Here is a 15,524-nt window from a genome sequence, read left to right on the forward strand (position 1 = left end):
CGATGCCCACCAGAAGGTTAGCAAAATGGTAGATCCTGCTCACCGAGTTTGACATAGTCTATGTCACCTGCACGGTAATGAAAGGCCAAGCCTTGGCGAATCATCTAGATGAGAACCCGGTCGATGACGAATACCAACCCCTGAGCACTTACTTTTCAGACGAGAAGTAAACTCGATTAAAGTGATTGCAGAGAACGTCAATGCTTGGAATATTCTTTGATGGGGTTGTAAAGGCAAAAGGTGTAGGGATTGAGGCAATTCTGATTTCGCCCATAGGTCAACACTATCCGGCCATAGCCCGGCTTCAGTTCTTCTATACAAATAACACTACCGAGTATAAAGCCTGTATTATGGGAATGAATATAGCATTTGATCTGGATGTAAAGGAATTATTAATCATGGGGGATTTTGATTTGATTATTCAGCAAGCCTAAGGTGAGTGGGAAACTCGAGACATCAAACTCATCCCGTATAGGCAACATGCGGAATATCTCAGCAAATGGTCCAAGACCGTTGAGTTCAAGTATATTTCCTCGATTCCACAATGAGTTAGTTGATGCATTAGCTACTTTGGCTTCAATGCTGCGATACCCGGGTAATGTTAATTGAACCGCTAGAAATCCAAATTCGAGAAAGGCATGGTTATTGCAACATAACTGAAATGGATCCAGATGTTCAGCCATAGTATCATAATATCAAAAGGTTTTTGAAAACAAAAGAATATCCCGAGCAGGCCAGTGGGAATCAAAAGAGAACTATCAGAAGGCATGTCAGTAGCTTCTTTTTGAGTGGAGAGGTACTATACAAAAGAAATCCAGATCTGAACCTTTTGAGGTGCGTATACTCTCGAGAAGCCGAAAAAATCATGAATCAAGTGCATTTGGGAGTACGTGGGCCTCACATAAATGGGTATGTCCTTGCAAAGAAAATCCTCCGAGCAGATTATTATTGGATGACCATGAAAAAAAAATTGTTTCAGTTTCATCTGGAAATGTCATCAATGCCAGATACACGGTGACCTGATTCAGGCACCACCTTCAGAGTTACATCCTATTTCAGCACCTTGGTCGTTCGTTGCTTCGGGCATGGATGTTATTGGGTTAATCAAGCCGAAAGCTTCAAATGGGCACAGATTCGTTTTGGTTACCATTGATTATTTCACAAAGTGGGTCGAAGCAGTCACTTTCAATGCCGTCACCAAGAAAGCAGTGGTAGACTTCGTGCATTCCAACATTATTTGTCATTTTGGTATTCCTAAAAGTTTTGGTATTCCTAAAACTATCATTACTAATAATGCTGCAAATTTGAATAGCCATTTGATGAGGGAGGTATGCGAACAATTTAAAATTATGCATTGTAATTCCACCCCTTATCGTCCCAAAGCTAATGGCGTCGTTGAAGCTGCAAATAAGAAAATCAAGAAGATCCTCAGGAAAATGATTCAGGATTCTAGACAATTGCATGAAAAGTTTCCTTTTGCACTATTGGGATATTGCACAACTATGTGTACATTAGTTGGGGCCACCCCCTATTTATTGGTTTATGGCACTGAAGCCGTAATACCTGCAGAAGCTGAGATTCCCTCTCTCCGGATCATTATTGAAGTCAAGATTGAGGATGATGAATGGGTCAAGACCCGATTGGAACAATTGATTATGATTGATGAAAAACGGATGGCTGCAGTTTGCCACAGGCAGTTATACCAACAAAGAATGGCTCGTGCATATAACAAGAAAGTGCGGCCCAGGAAATTAGAACTGGGGAAAGTCGTTTTGAGACAAATTCTCCCGCATCATGAAGAAGCCAAAAGAAAATTTGTTCCAAATTAGAAAGGTCCATACATTATAAGAAGATTGTTGCCAAAGGGAACACTGTATTTGGGAGATATCAAGGGAAATGACCCCGAGACAGCTATCAATGCAGATGCAGTCAAAAAGTATTACATTTGACCATTTTCATAGCTTTAACATGCTCCAATTGGGATGACTGTCACGACCCTAAATCCGAACCCTATCGTGATGGCGCCTCTCGTGAAGACAAGACCAGATGACACAAACCCCCAAATTTAATTAACAGATATAATAATTCATAATTAAGTCATTAGTAATGATAAATCTCAAAATAGGGTGAAATGTATATCAACTACGGAAACAGACACAGCCCAACATCGGGGTGTCACCAGTCATGAGCATCTAATATAAGTCTAAGAGTATGGAAAAGGGAGTACACAGTCTATTACAGAATCCAATACAAGGAAAAGAAATAAAGATAAGAGGGAGAAACACTTGGCTACGAACGCCAAGCAGCTACCTAGTGAACTCCGAATAGCCCGTTGGAAGCAATAAGCCCTCGCTAGCAGGATCGAGACTCCTATATCTGCACACGGGGTGCAGGGAGTAATGTGAGTACTTCAACTCAGTGAGTAATAAAAATAAAAGAAGACTGAGCGATAAGAAAACACGTAAAATACAGCAAAATGCTACAAAGAGGCAGTGTAAAACCAATACAATGCAATAAAACAGTGAACTCTTATAAAAACACCTTAGTTCAATATGAGCTTCTTTAAAACAACTTTTTCACAGTTAAACAAGTAAATAAAAAGTAGCGAGAAAAGGATAAACACATAAAATTAGCCCCTCGGGCACAATATCAACAAAATTAGCCCCTCGGGCAATAACATGGAACAATACCAGTCCCTCGGGCTATATCACATATCACAGTGGGTACCCGCGCTCACTTGGAGTGTACAAACTCCAGGAGGGGCCCCTTACGGCCCAAGAGCAATATCAAGCCATCTCGTGGCATAATCAATAGGCTCTCGGCCTCATATCAAGCCACCTTGTGGCGTACAGATCAGGCCCTCGGCCTCATAATCATAATCAGTAAAACACTGTTGTGGCATGCAGCCCGATCCCATAATAATCATCACAGCATAGGCCCTCGACCCTACTTAGTCAAAAATCTCTAAAAGCCACTCGGGCACAGTAAAATATGATGCTCGGCCCAAAATATCATTTAAAGTATTAAAATAGAGTAAACATGAATGAATTATAAAAATCATTAAAAATCTCCTAAGGGTCCAAACAGTTGGCATGAGGCCCAAATATGGCATTCAGCCCCAAACATGATGATAGCAAACAGTTTTCAATCAAATACGCAGTAAAACAGTCATACGGGATGGACTAAGTCACAATCCCCAACGGTTCACGACCCCAAGCTCATTATCTAGCGTGTGTGTCACCTCAATATAGCACAACGATATGAAATCCAGGGTTTCATACCCATAGGACAATATTTACAATCATTATTCACCTCAATCCGGTCCAAACTCTAGCCCGCAATGCCTTTGCCTCTCGTATCGGTCTCCTTATGCTCCAAATCTAACCAAAATCAGTACATAACCATCAAAATATGCTAAGGGAACAAATCCCACTTGAAAGTAAGCAATTTATATCAAAAATCCCGAAATTGGCCAAACCCGAGCCTCGGGCCCACGTCTCGAAATCCTATAAAAATCACATAAATAGAATCCTTACACTCTCACGAGTCTACCCAAAACAAATTCATCAAAATCCAACCTCAATTGCCCATTCAAATACCCAAAAGAATTCTCAAATTTTTCTTTCATTTTTTCCCAAGTTCCAGTCTAATTCTTCAAATTAAATGATGAAATTCAATACTAAATCGTGTAATTTAACTAAAAACAAGTGAAGATCACTTACCTCAACCACTTCTCCGAAATTCCCTTCAAAAATCGCCCAATTTCGTGGTCTCTAGTCCAAAATATGATAAATGGGTTCAAACCCTCGATTTTAATATTTAACACTGCTGCCCAGATTTAACCATTCGCGAACGCGGTAGCTTTCTCGCATTCGCGAAGCACAATTGCCTCAGACCTAGAAATCCTTCTACGCGATCGCGATGACCCACTCGCTAACGCGGACCTTTACTAGCTCAACCACCGCGAATGCGACTGCCTACTCGCGAACGCGTTGAATACTCAGCTCACCCTTCGCGTTCGCGTCTACACCTTCGCGAATGCGAAGAACAAAATTTTCCATCTCATAGAACACTCTTCGCGAAGCCCTTCTGCGAACGCAATGAACAAACCGTCTGGAACACAAACCAGCAAAAATCTGCCAAGTCCAAAGTCCAAAAATTGATCTGTTAACCACCCGAAACACACCTAAGGCCCTTCGGGACCTCAACCAAACAAGCCAACATATCCCATAACATCATTCAAACTTATTCCAACCTTCGGAACTGTGACGACCCGGCCCGTCATCACGTGAGTTACTGCCCCGTTTTCCCCATTTTATGCTTCTTCATGTTTTCGTTATCGGTATTCGGTGTGTTAGAGTTAAATCGGATTGGTTTTGATAGGAAATGAGACACTTAGTCTCTTTAAGGAAGGCTTGTTTTGGAAAAGTCAACCGGATGTTGACTATGGAGTTAGAGGGCTCGGATGTGATTTCCTGTTATTCGGTTAGCTTGGGGGGTTGATATGTGGCTTAGGAGTGTGATCGGAATTGATTTTGGAGGTCCGGAATAGAATTAGGCTTGAATTGGCGAAGTTAGTATTTTGGCGACTTCCGGTTGATAGGTAAGATTTTGATCCGAGAGTCGGAATGGAATTCTGAGAGTTGCAATAGCTTGGTTAGGTCATTTTGGATGTGTGTGCAAAATTTCAGATCATTCGGAGGTGTTTTGGTCGGGTTTTTTATCAAATGCGTATTTCAAAAGTTTTTAAGAAATTTAGGCTTGAATCCGATGTAATTTGATGGTTTTGGCATTGTTTGAGGTATTTTGATGATTGGAGCAAGTTTGAATAATGTTTTAAGATGTGTGGGTGCTTTTGTTGAGGTCCCGGAGGCCTCGGGGTGATTTTTCGGATGGCTAACGGGAATTTTTGAAGTTGGAAAATGCTGCAGAAATGCAGCAGTCAGTGCAGAGCAATTTTGCTCTATTCGATCGCATAGCAAGGGCTGCGATCGCATATAATGATTTTGGGGGGCTGTTTGGTTGTGCTATGTGATCACATAGCAAGGGTTGCGATCGCATAGAAGGATTTTGGGGGGCTGTTTGGTTTTGCTATGCGATCGCGGTGGAAGGCATGCGATCGCACAGGGTAAAGACCTTGTGCTATGCGATCGCAGAGAGGCCTTTGCGATCGCATAGGGCTAAATCTGGGGGGCAGAATATTTGTGTTATGCGATCGCATGGGCTCTAATGCGATCGCATAGAAGGAGCTACAGTGATCTGGGCAGAATGTTAAAACATTTCATCCGCGAACCCAACCTATTTTTCCTCCATTTTTGAGTAACCTTGAGAGCTTTTGAACGGAAATTAAAGGGGTTTTGACGGGAAGTGATTGGAGGTAAGTCCTATGAACTAAATACATGATTATATTGTGAAATCATCTTTGAAATTCATGAAAATATAGCCAAATTGTAAGAAATAAAGGGCTTGAAATTGAAATTCTAAATTTGGGATTTGATGGGCCATTTGTGGTCCGATTTGAGAGATTTTTGTATGTATAGATTCGTGGCGAGATAAGGAACCCGATGACGTAAAAATTTCTGAGTTTCGAGATGTGGGCCTAAGGCTCGGGTTTTTGCCAACTTCGTGATTCTTGATATTTTTCGATTGTTTTCGATTGGGTATTGTTCCCTTAGCATATTGTGATGTATTCGCTCTGATTTTGGTTAGATTCGATGCGCGTGGAGACCGATTTGAGGGGAAAAGGTGTCGCGAGCTAGAGATTATCCAGTTCAAGGTGAGTAATGGTTGTAAATGATGTCCTGAGGGTTTGAAACCCCGGATTTGCACATCGTAGTGTTATATTGAGGCAAGATACGCGCTGGATGATGAGCGTGAGGTATTTCACTACTGGGAATTGTGACTTGGTCCATCCCGATTGATGATTTTACCGAATATTTGACTGAAATTCATTTGTTATCATCATGATTTGGGTTAGTTGCCATATTTGGGCTTCGTGCCAACTATTTGAACCCTTCGGGGATTTTTATCACTGTTTCCTCACTGCTTGACTTATTATTTGAACTCAGTCATGTTGATATCTATCTTTTACAAACTCAGCCACTTTTACTCGGATTTGAAACTTAAATGATATTTCTACATCATGTTTTGGGCTGAGAACTACTGCTTCACTAATGCTCAAGGGGCTTGTGATGATTTTTTGGACTGAGTGAGGCTGAGGGCCATATGTGAGGATATGCTAAGTGATATGAGGCCGAGGGCCTGAGATACTTTATATGCCACAAGGTGGCTTGAGTGATGTGAGGCCGAGTGCCGAGTGATGATGCCACGAGATGGCTTGATATAGCGCTTGGGCCGTAAGGGGCCCCTCCGGAGTCTGCACACCCACAGTGAGCGCGGGTACCCATTATGCTGAGCGATTGATACTATGCCCTAGGGGCTGATATGAGTGATTGTGAGGTAGCCCGCGGGGCTGATACTATTCTGAGAGATTGATACTGAGCCCGAGAGGCTGATATTGTACTGAGAGTGAGCCCGCGGGGCTGATACTATTCTGAGTGATTGATACTGAGCCCGAGGGGATGATACTGTACTGAGAGTGAGCCTAAGGGGCTGATACTATGCTGAGCGATTGATACCGTGCCCGAGGGGTGGATTTCTACTTGTTATTTACCTGTTAAATTACCGGTTTTACTTGTTTTAAAAGGAATATTATTTGATTTCTTCATTGATTTACTGCTTTAAGTTATTTTTACTGCTTGATATGGAATTGTTTTGTGCCTTTACGTATTTTCATACTTTCAGCCATTATTTATAGTTATTACTCACTGAGTCGGAATACTCATAGTACTCCCTGCACCGTGTGTGCAGATTCAGGTATAGCAGAGTCCGTACCTAAGCGCTGATTCTGTCCAGACTAGGCAATGATTTGGAGTTACGAGGTAGTTGTTGATGCTCGCAGCCCCTTGTCTCTCTTATCCTCTATCATTTATGTTTTCTTCAGACTGTTGTAGCGGATTCCATACTTGTAGACCTATAGCAGAGTCTGTAGTAGCTCATGACTTGTGACACCCCGGTTTGGGCTGTGTCGGAATGGTTCCTGTTGTTATTATCGTTAAATTCCACAATTTATGAATATTATATTATATGTTATTACTTTTATGATGATTAACTATTTAAAAGGGGTGTTCTGTTTCGGTCCGGCTAGCCTTGTCTTCACGAGAGGCGCCACCACGACCGGGTTCGGGGATTGGGTCGTGACGGGAATGCTCAAAACAACATTAAAACACCAAATTTGCATCGGATTCAAGCCTAAGAATTCCAAAAACTTTCAAATTCTGTTTTCGATCAAAAAGTCTATCAAATCTTGCCCGAATGACCTGAAACTTTGCACACATGTCACAAATGGCACAACGTACCTACTCCAACTTCTGGAATTTCATTCTGACTCCTATATCAAAATCTCACCTATCAACCGAAAAATGTCGAAAACCCAATTTTGCCAATTAAAGCCTAAACCTTCCACGGACCTCCAAAATATATTCCGATCACGCTCCTAAGTCCCAAATCACCTAACGGAGCTAACCAAATAATACAAATTCCAATCCGAGATCATATACTAACATGTCAAAACTTGGTCAAACCTTTCAAATTTTAAGCTTCAAACTGAGAACTGTTCTTCCAAATTCATTCTGATTACCCTGAAAACCAAAACCGACAATTTACATAAGTCATAATATATCACACAGGACTAGTCATGCTCGATAACTGGCGAGCAAAGTGTAAAATCTCAAAATGATCGGTCGGGTCGTTACAATGACGAAGGTTTTCTTTCTTGCTATCCAAACACTACCAACACTTTGCAAACCCTTTGAGCCGGTTTCTTTTCTTTGATTACCCTCTTTGGAATCTGGAAGGTAATTAAAATGATGAAAATGAAAAGAAAAAGAAATAAAAAGAAAAGAAAGACAAAGGAGAATCAAAAACAAAGTTCCCCTCGAACTACGTTCGTCTTGATTCCGAAAGGATACGTAGGCAGCCTCTCTCTGGGGTTCAGTAACACCAAAACAAAAATTCACATTCCCTCAAAAATTGAAACTAGGGTAGATGATTTCGCCTGAAAGGTTCCAAAGTTGTAATTCAATCTAATTTCTTTTACCTAAATCATTTTCAAGTCCTTCCGATCAACCGGTATAAATGTTCAAGAATTGGAGGATATGGCCACTTGGATATGATACAACCAAATGAGAGAAATAAAATGAGAGAATCTTATCGGTGAAAACCCTCAGGGGCATCATAAGGTGATGGTAAGTAGAGAAATTAAAAAATGACAAAGTCTTGTTAGTGAAAATTCGCAAAGAGCAGTATAAGGCAATGTTGAGAAGAGAAATGAGAGAGGACAGTTGGTGAAAACCCGCAAAGGGCACCATTTATCGAAAAAGAGGATCCTCACGGCCATCGGCATCGACACAATCCTGGGCAAGGTTTCTCGGTTTCAAGACAAAAGTTATGATGAATTTCTGAGAGTCGAACGATTTACACAGATTAGGCATCCAGTCCAAAAGATATGTCATGTTTATTGAAGTCTGCATGTACTCCAAATAAGTCCTTTTTTTCTTTTCCCGAAAGGGATACCTCTTGTCTAACTTCAATGTCCATTCCATTGTTTTATTTTCTTTAAATCCCTTTAGGGCTAACTCTATTCCAAAACTAAGCAAAGAAGGGACGGCAAGACTGATCTACAGAGCTCTCGTTTGATACAAGCTAATATGTAAAAAAAAGGCACCCAGCCTCGGCAGGGGCATCAAGTCAACTGCGACTGGCCATGGTGGGTATTTTTTGAAATTAAAACTCTCGAAAGAAGGAAATCAAATTGAAGCGCCTATAGAGGCAAAATAAAATTGAAAAGGTTAAGCCTCACGCGACCAACCGTCATAGTAAAGTTTTGGAAAAGCGAAAGGTTCTCCAAGACAAGAAATGCAACCGGTATCTAGGAAACAACTGATTGATGTTGAAATCATCATCAAAGAAACTGGCCGAGATCAAGTGACTGAAACACTCAAAGCCGCAAAACCAATCATCGTTTAAAACTAACAAATTGTTCTTTGTTTGAAAAACAGGAAAAAAGTGCAATCCAAAAGCAACCTTGAAAGAAGCAGGTACAACCAAAAAGAAATTGTGCGGAGGATAAAAATAACTCTGTAGCAGCAACAACTCCAAAAAAAAGGAAGTCTTCTCCAAATTCTTTCCCATATTTTTCTCATTTTCTTAATAAAAAGAAAGAAGAAAAGAAAGAAATTTCAAAATCATGGTCGTATAGGGTCTCCACTCCCTAGTTGATTTTATTTTAGACATAGAGTCTCCACTCCCTAGTCTTTTTTCTAACATAGGGTCTCCACTCCCTAGTTGATTTTATTTTAGACATAGGGTCTCCACTCCCTAATCTCTTTTTCAACATAGGGTCTCCACTCTCTAGTTGATTTTATTTTAGACATAGCGTCCTCACTCCCTATTATCTTTTCCAACATAGGGTCTCCACTTCCTAGTTGATGTTATTTTAGACCTAAGGTCTCCATTCCCTAGTCTCTTTTCCAACATAGGGTCTCCACTCCCTAGTTGAAGTTGATTTTTAGATATAGGGTCTCTACTCCCTAGTCTCTTTTCCAACATAGGGTCTTCACTTCTTAGTTGATTTCATTTTAGACATAGGGTCTCCACTCCCTAGTCTCTTTTCTAACATAGGGTATCCACTTTCTAGTTGATGTTATTTTAGACATAGGGTTTCCACTCCCTAGTCTCTTTTCTAGCATAGGGTCTCCTTTCCCTAGTTGATTTTATTTAGACCTAGGGTCTCCACTCCCTAGTCTCTTTTCCAACATATAGTCTCCACTCCCTAGTTAATTTCATTTTATACATAGGGTCTCCACTCCCTAGGATCTCTTCTACCATAGGGTCCCCACTCCCTAGTTGATGTTATCTTATATATAGGGTTTTCACTCCCTAGTCTCTTTCCAACATAGGGTCTCCACTCCCTTGTTGATTTTATTTTAGACATCGAGTCTCCACTCCTTAGTCTCTTTTCCAACATAGGGTCTCCACTCCCTAATTGATTTTATTTTAGACATAAGGTGTCTTCTCCCTAGTTTTATTTTTCAACATAGGGTATCCACTCCCTAGTTAATTTATTTTTAGACATGGAGACTCCATTCCCCGGTCTCTTTTCCAACATTCCCAAAGAATCATGTTCATAGGGTACACCAATCCCGACCTTTTATTGCTTTCAATAATGAAGCAGTATAGAGTTTTGTTGAGAATAATTCATGAAATCTTTTCTAGTAAAAACTAGGCAGAAAAAATTCATTTGTTTGTTTGTTTTGGTGTCATAGCAGATTTTACCTCTAGGCACAGGATTTGAGATGACCAAAAGAAGAAGTCTCAACCCAAAATAAATAAAAGAAAAGAGGTGAGTCCAAAATGCAGAAGCGGAGGAAAAGATGTGGACTGCTCAAGACATGACTGAAGTCACGATCTTTGTATGTCCCGTTTTGATCTGAAGATGCCATAGAAGAATAAACTACCACCTGCAGCTAACAAGTATCAAGATTCAGATCAGAGTTTGTGTGAAGAACCAGCCAAGACTCAAGATCAAGCTTTAGAAAACTAATAGATAGGAATCTTGTAACTCATAGCTGATAGGTTTGTTTAGCTTCTTTTGATTCTGATTTTGGTGTAACAAGGAGTTCAGCAAGCAGTAGCAGCAATAACAACAGTGAAATCACAGCTTTTACGGTAGTCTCAGCTACCAAAATTCCCAAAACTACACTCACTTGATTCCTTTATAGCCAAGGATATGTAGGCAATCTCCGAAGCAAGGTTCGGTCAAACTTTTTCAAAATGCTTCCAAATGGAGTGTCAAACGGGCAAATATTGCTCGTAATTGCTCGCTTTATCTTTGCCCGAAAACTCTTCATATTTTCGATCAAAGAGGGGTAGCTGTAAGCACGTAATTTTTCCCCTACGAAAGTACTCCTACAAAATTCACAAAAAAATAATTTTTAATTGCTTTTTACTTTTTATAGAATTTTAGGATATTTTTAATTATTTGTTTGCATTTAGTTGCATTTTTTTCCATATTTAATATCTTAAAAACATAGAAAATAACTTAAAAAATTTCAATTCTTTATTGCATAGCATTTTAGATTTTAATTGCATTTTTAGGATTTGATCACATGTTAATTGCATAATTAATAAATGAAAATCACAAAAAATACCCTAGTCTTTTTTACATTTTAGCTTTTAGTTTTAAATTAATAATTTTCTTTTATTAGTTCATATTGTTAAGATAATTAATTTTCATCTCTCATCTTTCACCCTCTCTCAAAGTCGTCGCCAGAAATCGCTCTACGGCGGCAGGCAGTCCCCAAACGACCCAAAATCGCTACCCTACAATCCCTTTCTCCTCCTCATTCCTAATCCCCAAACCATTTCCTTCATAAATCTCTACAACTCCGTGGATTTTGGATCTAAGAAGTCACAAAAACCTAAATTCACCACCATTTCGAGTTTTCCTAAATTCCGGCTTACCTGAGGTTCATGCCAACACTAATTGAACACTCTCGTTGAGAGTTATCAATTGGAGGTGTATTGAGACTATTCCAAACTACCAGATTTCGGTCACCACCATGAAAGTCCCATAGCGTTGTTTCCTTTTGACGGTGTATGGCAGACATCGCCGCATATAGCATTGGCTACGCCCCAAGTGTGGATTAATGCTCATGTAGCAATGTCGGATGTTAGTTGGATACCTCTTTTCGGGCAGCTTTCATTTCCTATTGGTAATCCTTATTTTCACTTCTTTACTTAATTGACTGATTAACTTAACTGAGTGACATTCTATGTTTTGATTTATTGTATCACATGTTATAGATTAGTCTTATTCCAATTAACGACATGATTAATATAGTTTCAATTATACCTAGCCAACTTTCTTAACTTATCAATTGATAGTTGTTTTAAGGTTGCATCAATAGTTGATTGTTAACGTGTTTTTCCATATGTTCAGCATGTTCTAGATTAGTTAGGATTTTAAATTCGTTAATCCCAGGTTAGGCCAATAATCCAAATGCATAATAGTCAGTTAATTAGGCTAAAGTGATAAGGATTAGTTAATTACATGTTTAAATTAGGTTAAGCACTTAAAATAGGTTGAAGTTTGAATATTGTTTGATGTGCTTTGATTTTTAACTCATCTAAGTTTTGTGATAGCGGTTGTAGTTACTAAAATATCAGGGGAGCTAAAAGAAATAAGAAAATCAGGAATCTTAAGTAGTTGAGTAGGAAACTTCTAGAGAGGGGTTAAAGTGCAATAAAACAAAAAAATTAGATCAAATATGGGGTAAAAGGGGGATTAATTTCATAAGCAAAAGGGGCTGGAAAATAGGAAAAATAGGTTGAAGGATAGCTGTCCATTTTTCAGTTAAAAAATATGCCTATTCCTAATTTTCAGCTGACATATTCCCCTATATTTCCTCCCTTTTTTTCTCATATATGACACCCCCTACACTCTATATAAGACTACATATCCTCTCTTTCATACAGACTGGAATTCTAGGCAGAAACCTCACACTCTTTTCTTCATTTCATACGTTGCTCTTAAAGAAAGACACTCTAAAACATTCAATCTAAATATAGAGAAAAATAAAAAATAAAAATAAAAAGATTCAAGGATGTTTTTCGAATTCCTACTCTGTTGTTGTAAATTCTGGGTTTTATAGCTTTTGGAGTTAAAGAAAATTCACAGTTTGGCTGCTATGCTCATTTTGTTGTGGTTGAGCTCTAGTTTTAAAGTTTGGATCTCTCCTTGTTTCTCTATTGTTGTTTCTCTGCTGGTATGTGCATTCATCCATCTTTGTTATCTTTGTTTTGGATTCTTAATGAAATCTTAACTTGTCTATGCAATGTTCATATCTGATTCTATAGTTCCAATATGTTTTTTTATGAAGTATTGTTTGAATGTCCATCTTTTTTTAAAACATGTAGTATTACCAATATATTTGAACTAAGTCATCTTGGTTGTTATCACTCATGAATGGTTCATTACTAGAATTTCTACTGAGTTTAACTAGGATTCATGTGCAAGGTGCCTTTAAGGGTGATCAACTTGAGAATCTGGTCACTTGTTGTTCAGATTCACCATTTGAAAAGCTAGCTCGATGAATTCTGTTTATTAGAGTGCATTGATTCCATGGTGATTCCTCAATGAAAGTAGTAACTATAGATGTGTAATTTTGTAGCATTTGAGAATGGATGTTAAAATAATGTTTGTAATTGATTGGTTGCTTTGATTGATGTAATTAATTTTATTCAATTAGGCTATGAACCTCTTATGTTATTCAAATTAATTGCAAATCAATGTTGGGCTTGAATAATTGCAGATTTTGTTTTATAGTCCATTCTAGCAGCTTTTTTACAATTTTTGAAGTTAAATTCTCTCTGTTGGGTCTAAGAGATAGAATTGGTCATACAGTGGCCCGTTTAGTTAATGACAGATTCTGGGCTTCACCAAGGAAAGCCCATTGAGGACTTGGGCATTTATGTCTGCTTGTGCTATTGATCTTGATTAAAACAACCAAATTAGAATCAATAGGACAGTCGCTTACATATAAATGCGTTCATCCTTTCTCACTAATTGAATTCTATGGACATGTGTTTAAATCGTTGGTAATTATAATTTGACTCTGAATGTATAAAGTAACCCTTAATTCGCATGCACTCTCTCTTAGATTTCAGCTATCACAATTATGCGTGCATGATTCATAAAATGTGCATACAATATGCGTCTATGCGATCTTACACCAAGATCTCAACCCATCTCATAATTTTCCTGTGAATCAAGGTCATACGGACTTAGGCCCCAAATGACATGACTGTCCCACATTTGTATGTAAAGCAGAATGTTGATATTGTTTAGCTATTTATAAAGGCTAAATTTTCCCCCTTATACCACTATACTTATCCATATGCAAAGACCTTACAATAATCTCGAATTAGCTTTAGGAAAATAATCTAAATATCGTAGTTTGTTTTAGCTATGTTTAAAAAATTTATTGTGACTATGGGTACGGTTCTCGTAACATAGTCATGATATATAATCCTCAATTTGAGTGCATGTTTCGCGCGACTTGACCATAACTTCAAATAATAATAATAATAATAAACATGTTGTAAATCGCGGGTGTCTTTCACGTGATGCGTTCGCAATGTGTACAAGAACAATAAGTGTGCGACATCGCGACTTATTCAAATAAATTCCATAAATACTAAAAGCGGTTAAATAAATAATTAGAAGCGATTAGAAGGCAAAAATGCACACAAGTCTTTAAACATGTAATAAATCAGATAATTAGGCCAATTATTAATAGTTAAGTGATATGCTAAAACCACGGAACTCGAGAGTGCCTCACACCTTCTCCCGGGCTAACCGAATTCCTTATCTAGTCTTCTGTGTTCATAGACCATAAATAGAGTCAATTTCTTCGATTTGGAAGTAAATAAATAATGGCAACTCTAAATTAAATAAATAATCTCATTTTGAATAATGTCACTTTAATTGAAAAAACTCCTGATTCCTCGAAAAAAGAAGGTGTGTCAGCTCTTGCGACTTTACTCGGAAAAAGAACGCAAAACTTCTGGTTTAGGGTTCAGAATTCGAGCTTAGGATAACTGTTATACTTGGCTTTTGTTTATTATCTAAATTTTTTTTTACGTGTTTGAGCCTAATGTGCTAATTGCCACTTTTTACTCCTTTGATATTGTTTGAACTGTATAAAAAATTGTTACGACACCATTCTTCTCTCTGAGTCTTCTAAATTTTCTGGGAAGTGTGCGCTTCACGTGGATTCTTAATGAAATCTTAACTTGTCTATGCAATGTTCATATCTGATTCTATAGTTCCAATATGTTTTTTATGAAGTATTGTTTGAATGTCCATCTTTTTTTAAAACATGTAGTATTACCAATATATTTGAACTAAGTCATTTTGGTTGTTATCACTCATGAATGGTTCATTACTAGAATTTTTACTGAGTTTAACTAGGATTCATGTGCAAGGTGCCTTCAAGGGTGATGAACTTGAGAATCTGGTCACTTGTTGTTTAGATTCACCATTTGAAAAGCTAGCTCGATGAATTCTATTTATTAGAGTGCATTGATTCCATGGTGATTCCTCAATGAAAGTAGTAACTATAGATGTGTAATTTTGTAGCATTTGAGAATGGATGTTAAAATAATGTTTGTAATCGATTGGTTGCTTTGATTGATGTAATTAATTTTATTCAATTAGGCTATGGACCTCTTATGTTATTCAAATTAATTGCAAATCAATGTTGGGCTTAAAAAATTGCAAATTTTGTTTTATAGTCCATTCTAGCAGCTTTTTTGCAATTTTAGAAGTTAAATTCTCTCTGTTGGGCCTAAGAGATAGAATTGGTCATACAGTGGCCCGTTTAGTTAATGACAGATTCTGG

General features: G+C 38.3%; 1 protein-coding gene across 1 annotated transcript; it reads left to right on the forward strand.

Annotated features, from left to right (window-relative positions):
• The first annotated feature begins 200 nt into the window (after window positions 1-200).
• LOC138870260 (uncharacterized) lies at window positions 201-1,829 on the forward strand. The gene is made up of 4 exons (XM_070148055.1): window positions 201-380; window positions 1,008-1,211; window positions 1,313-1,328; window positions 1,384-1,829. The coding sequence occupies exons 1-4, from the start codon at window positions 201-203 to the stop codon at window positions 1,827-1,829; spliced, it is 846 nt and encodes a 281-aa protein (XP_070004156.1).
• Window positions 1,830-15,524: the final 13,695 nt, after the last annotated feature.

The sequence above is a fragment of the Nicotiana sylvestris genome, chromosome 6, assembly GCF_000393655.2.
Source record: "Nicotiana sylvestris chromosome 6, ASM39365v2, whole genome shotgun sequence".
NCBI lineage: Eukaryota > Viridiplantae > Streptophyta > Magnoliopsida > Solanales > Solanaceae > Nicotiana > Nicotiana sylvestris.

Bases quoted from the DNA above. Each gene is read 5' to 3' on its own strand.
- LOC138870260 (XM_070148055.1), top strand. From the start codon at position 201: ATGCTTGGAATATTCTTTGATGGGGTTGTAAAGGCAAAAGGTGTAGGG. The intron at 381-1,007 runs GTAAAGGAATTA...CATCAATGCCAG, and splicing joins ATATAGCATTTGATCTGGAT to ATACACGGTGACCTGATTCA.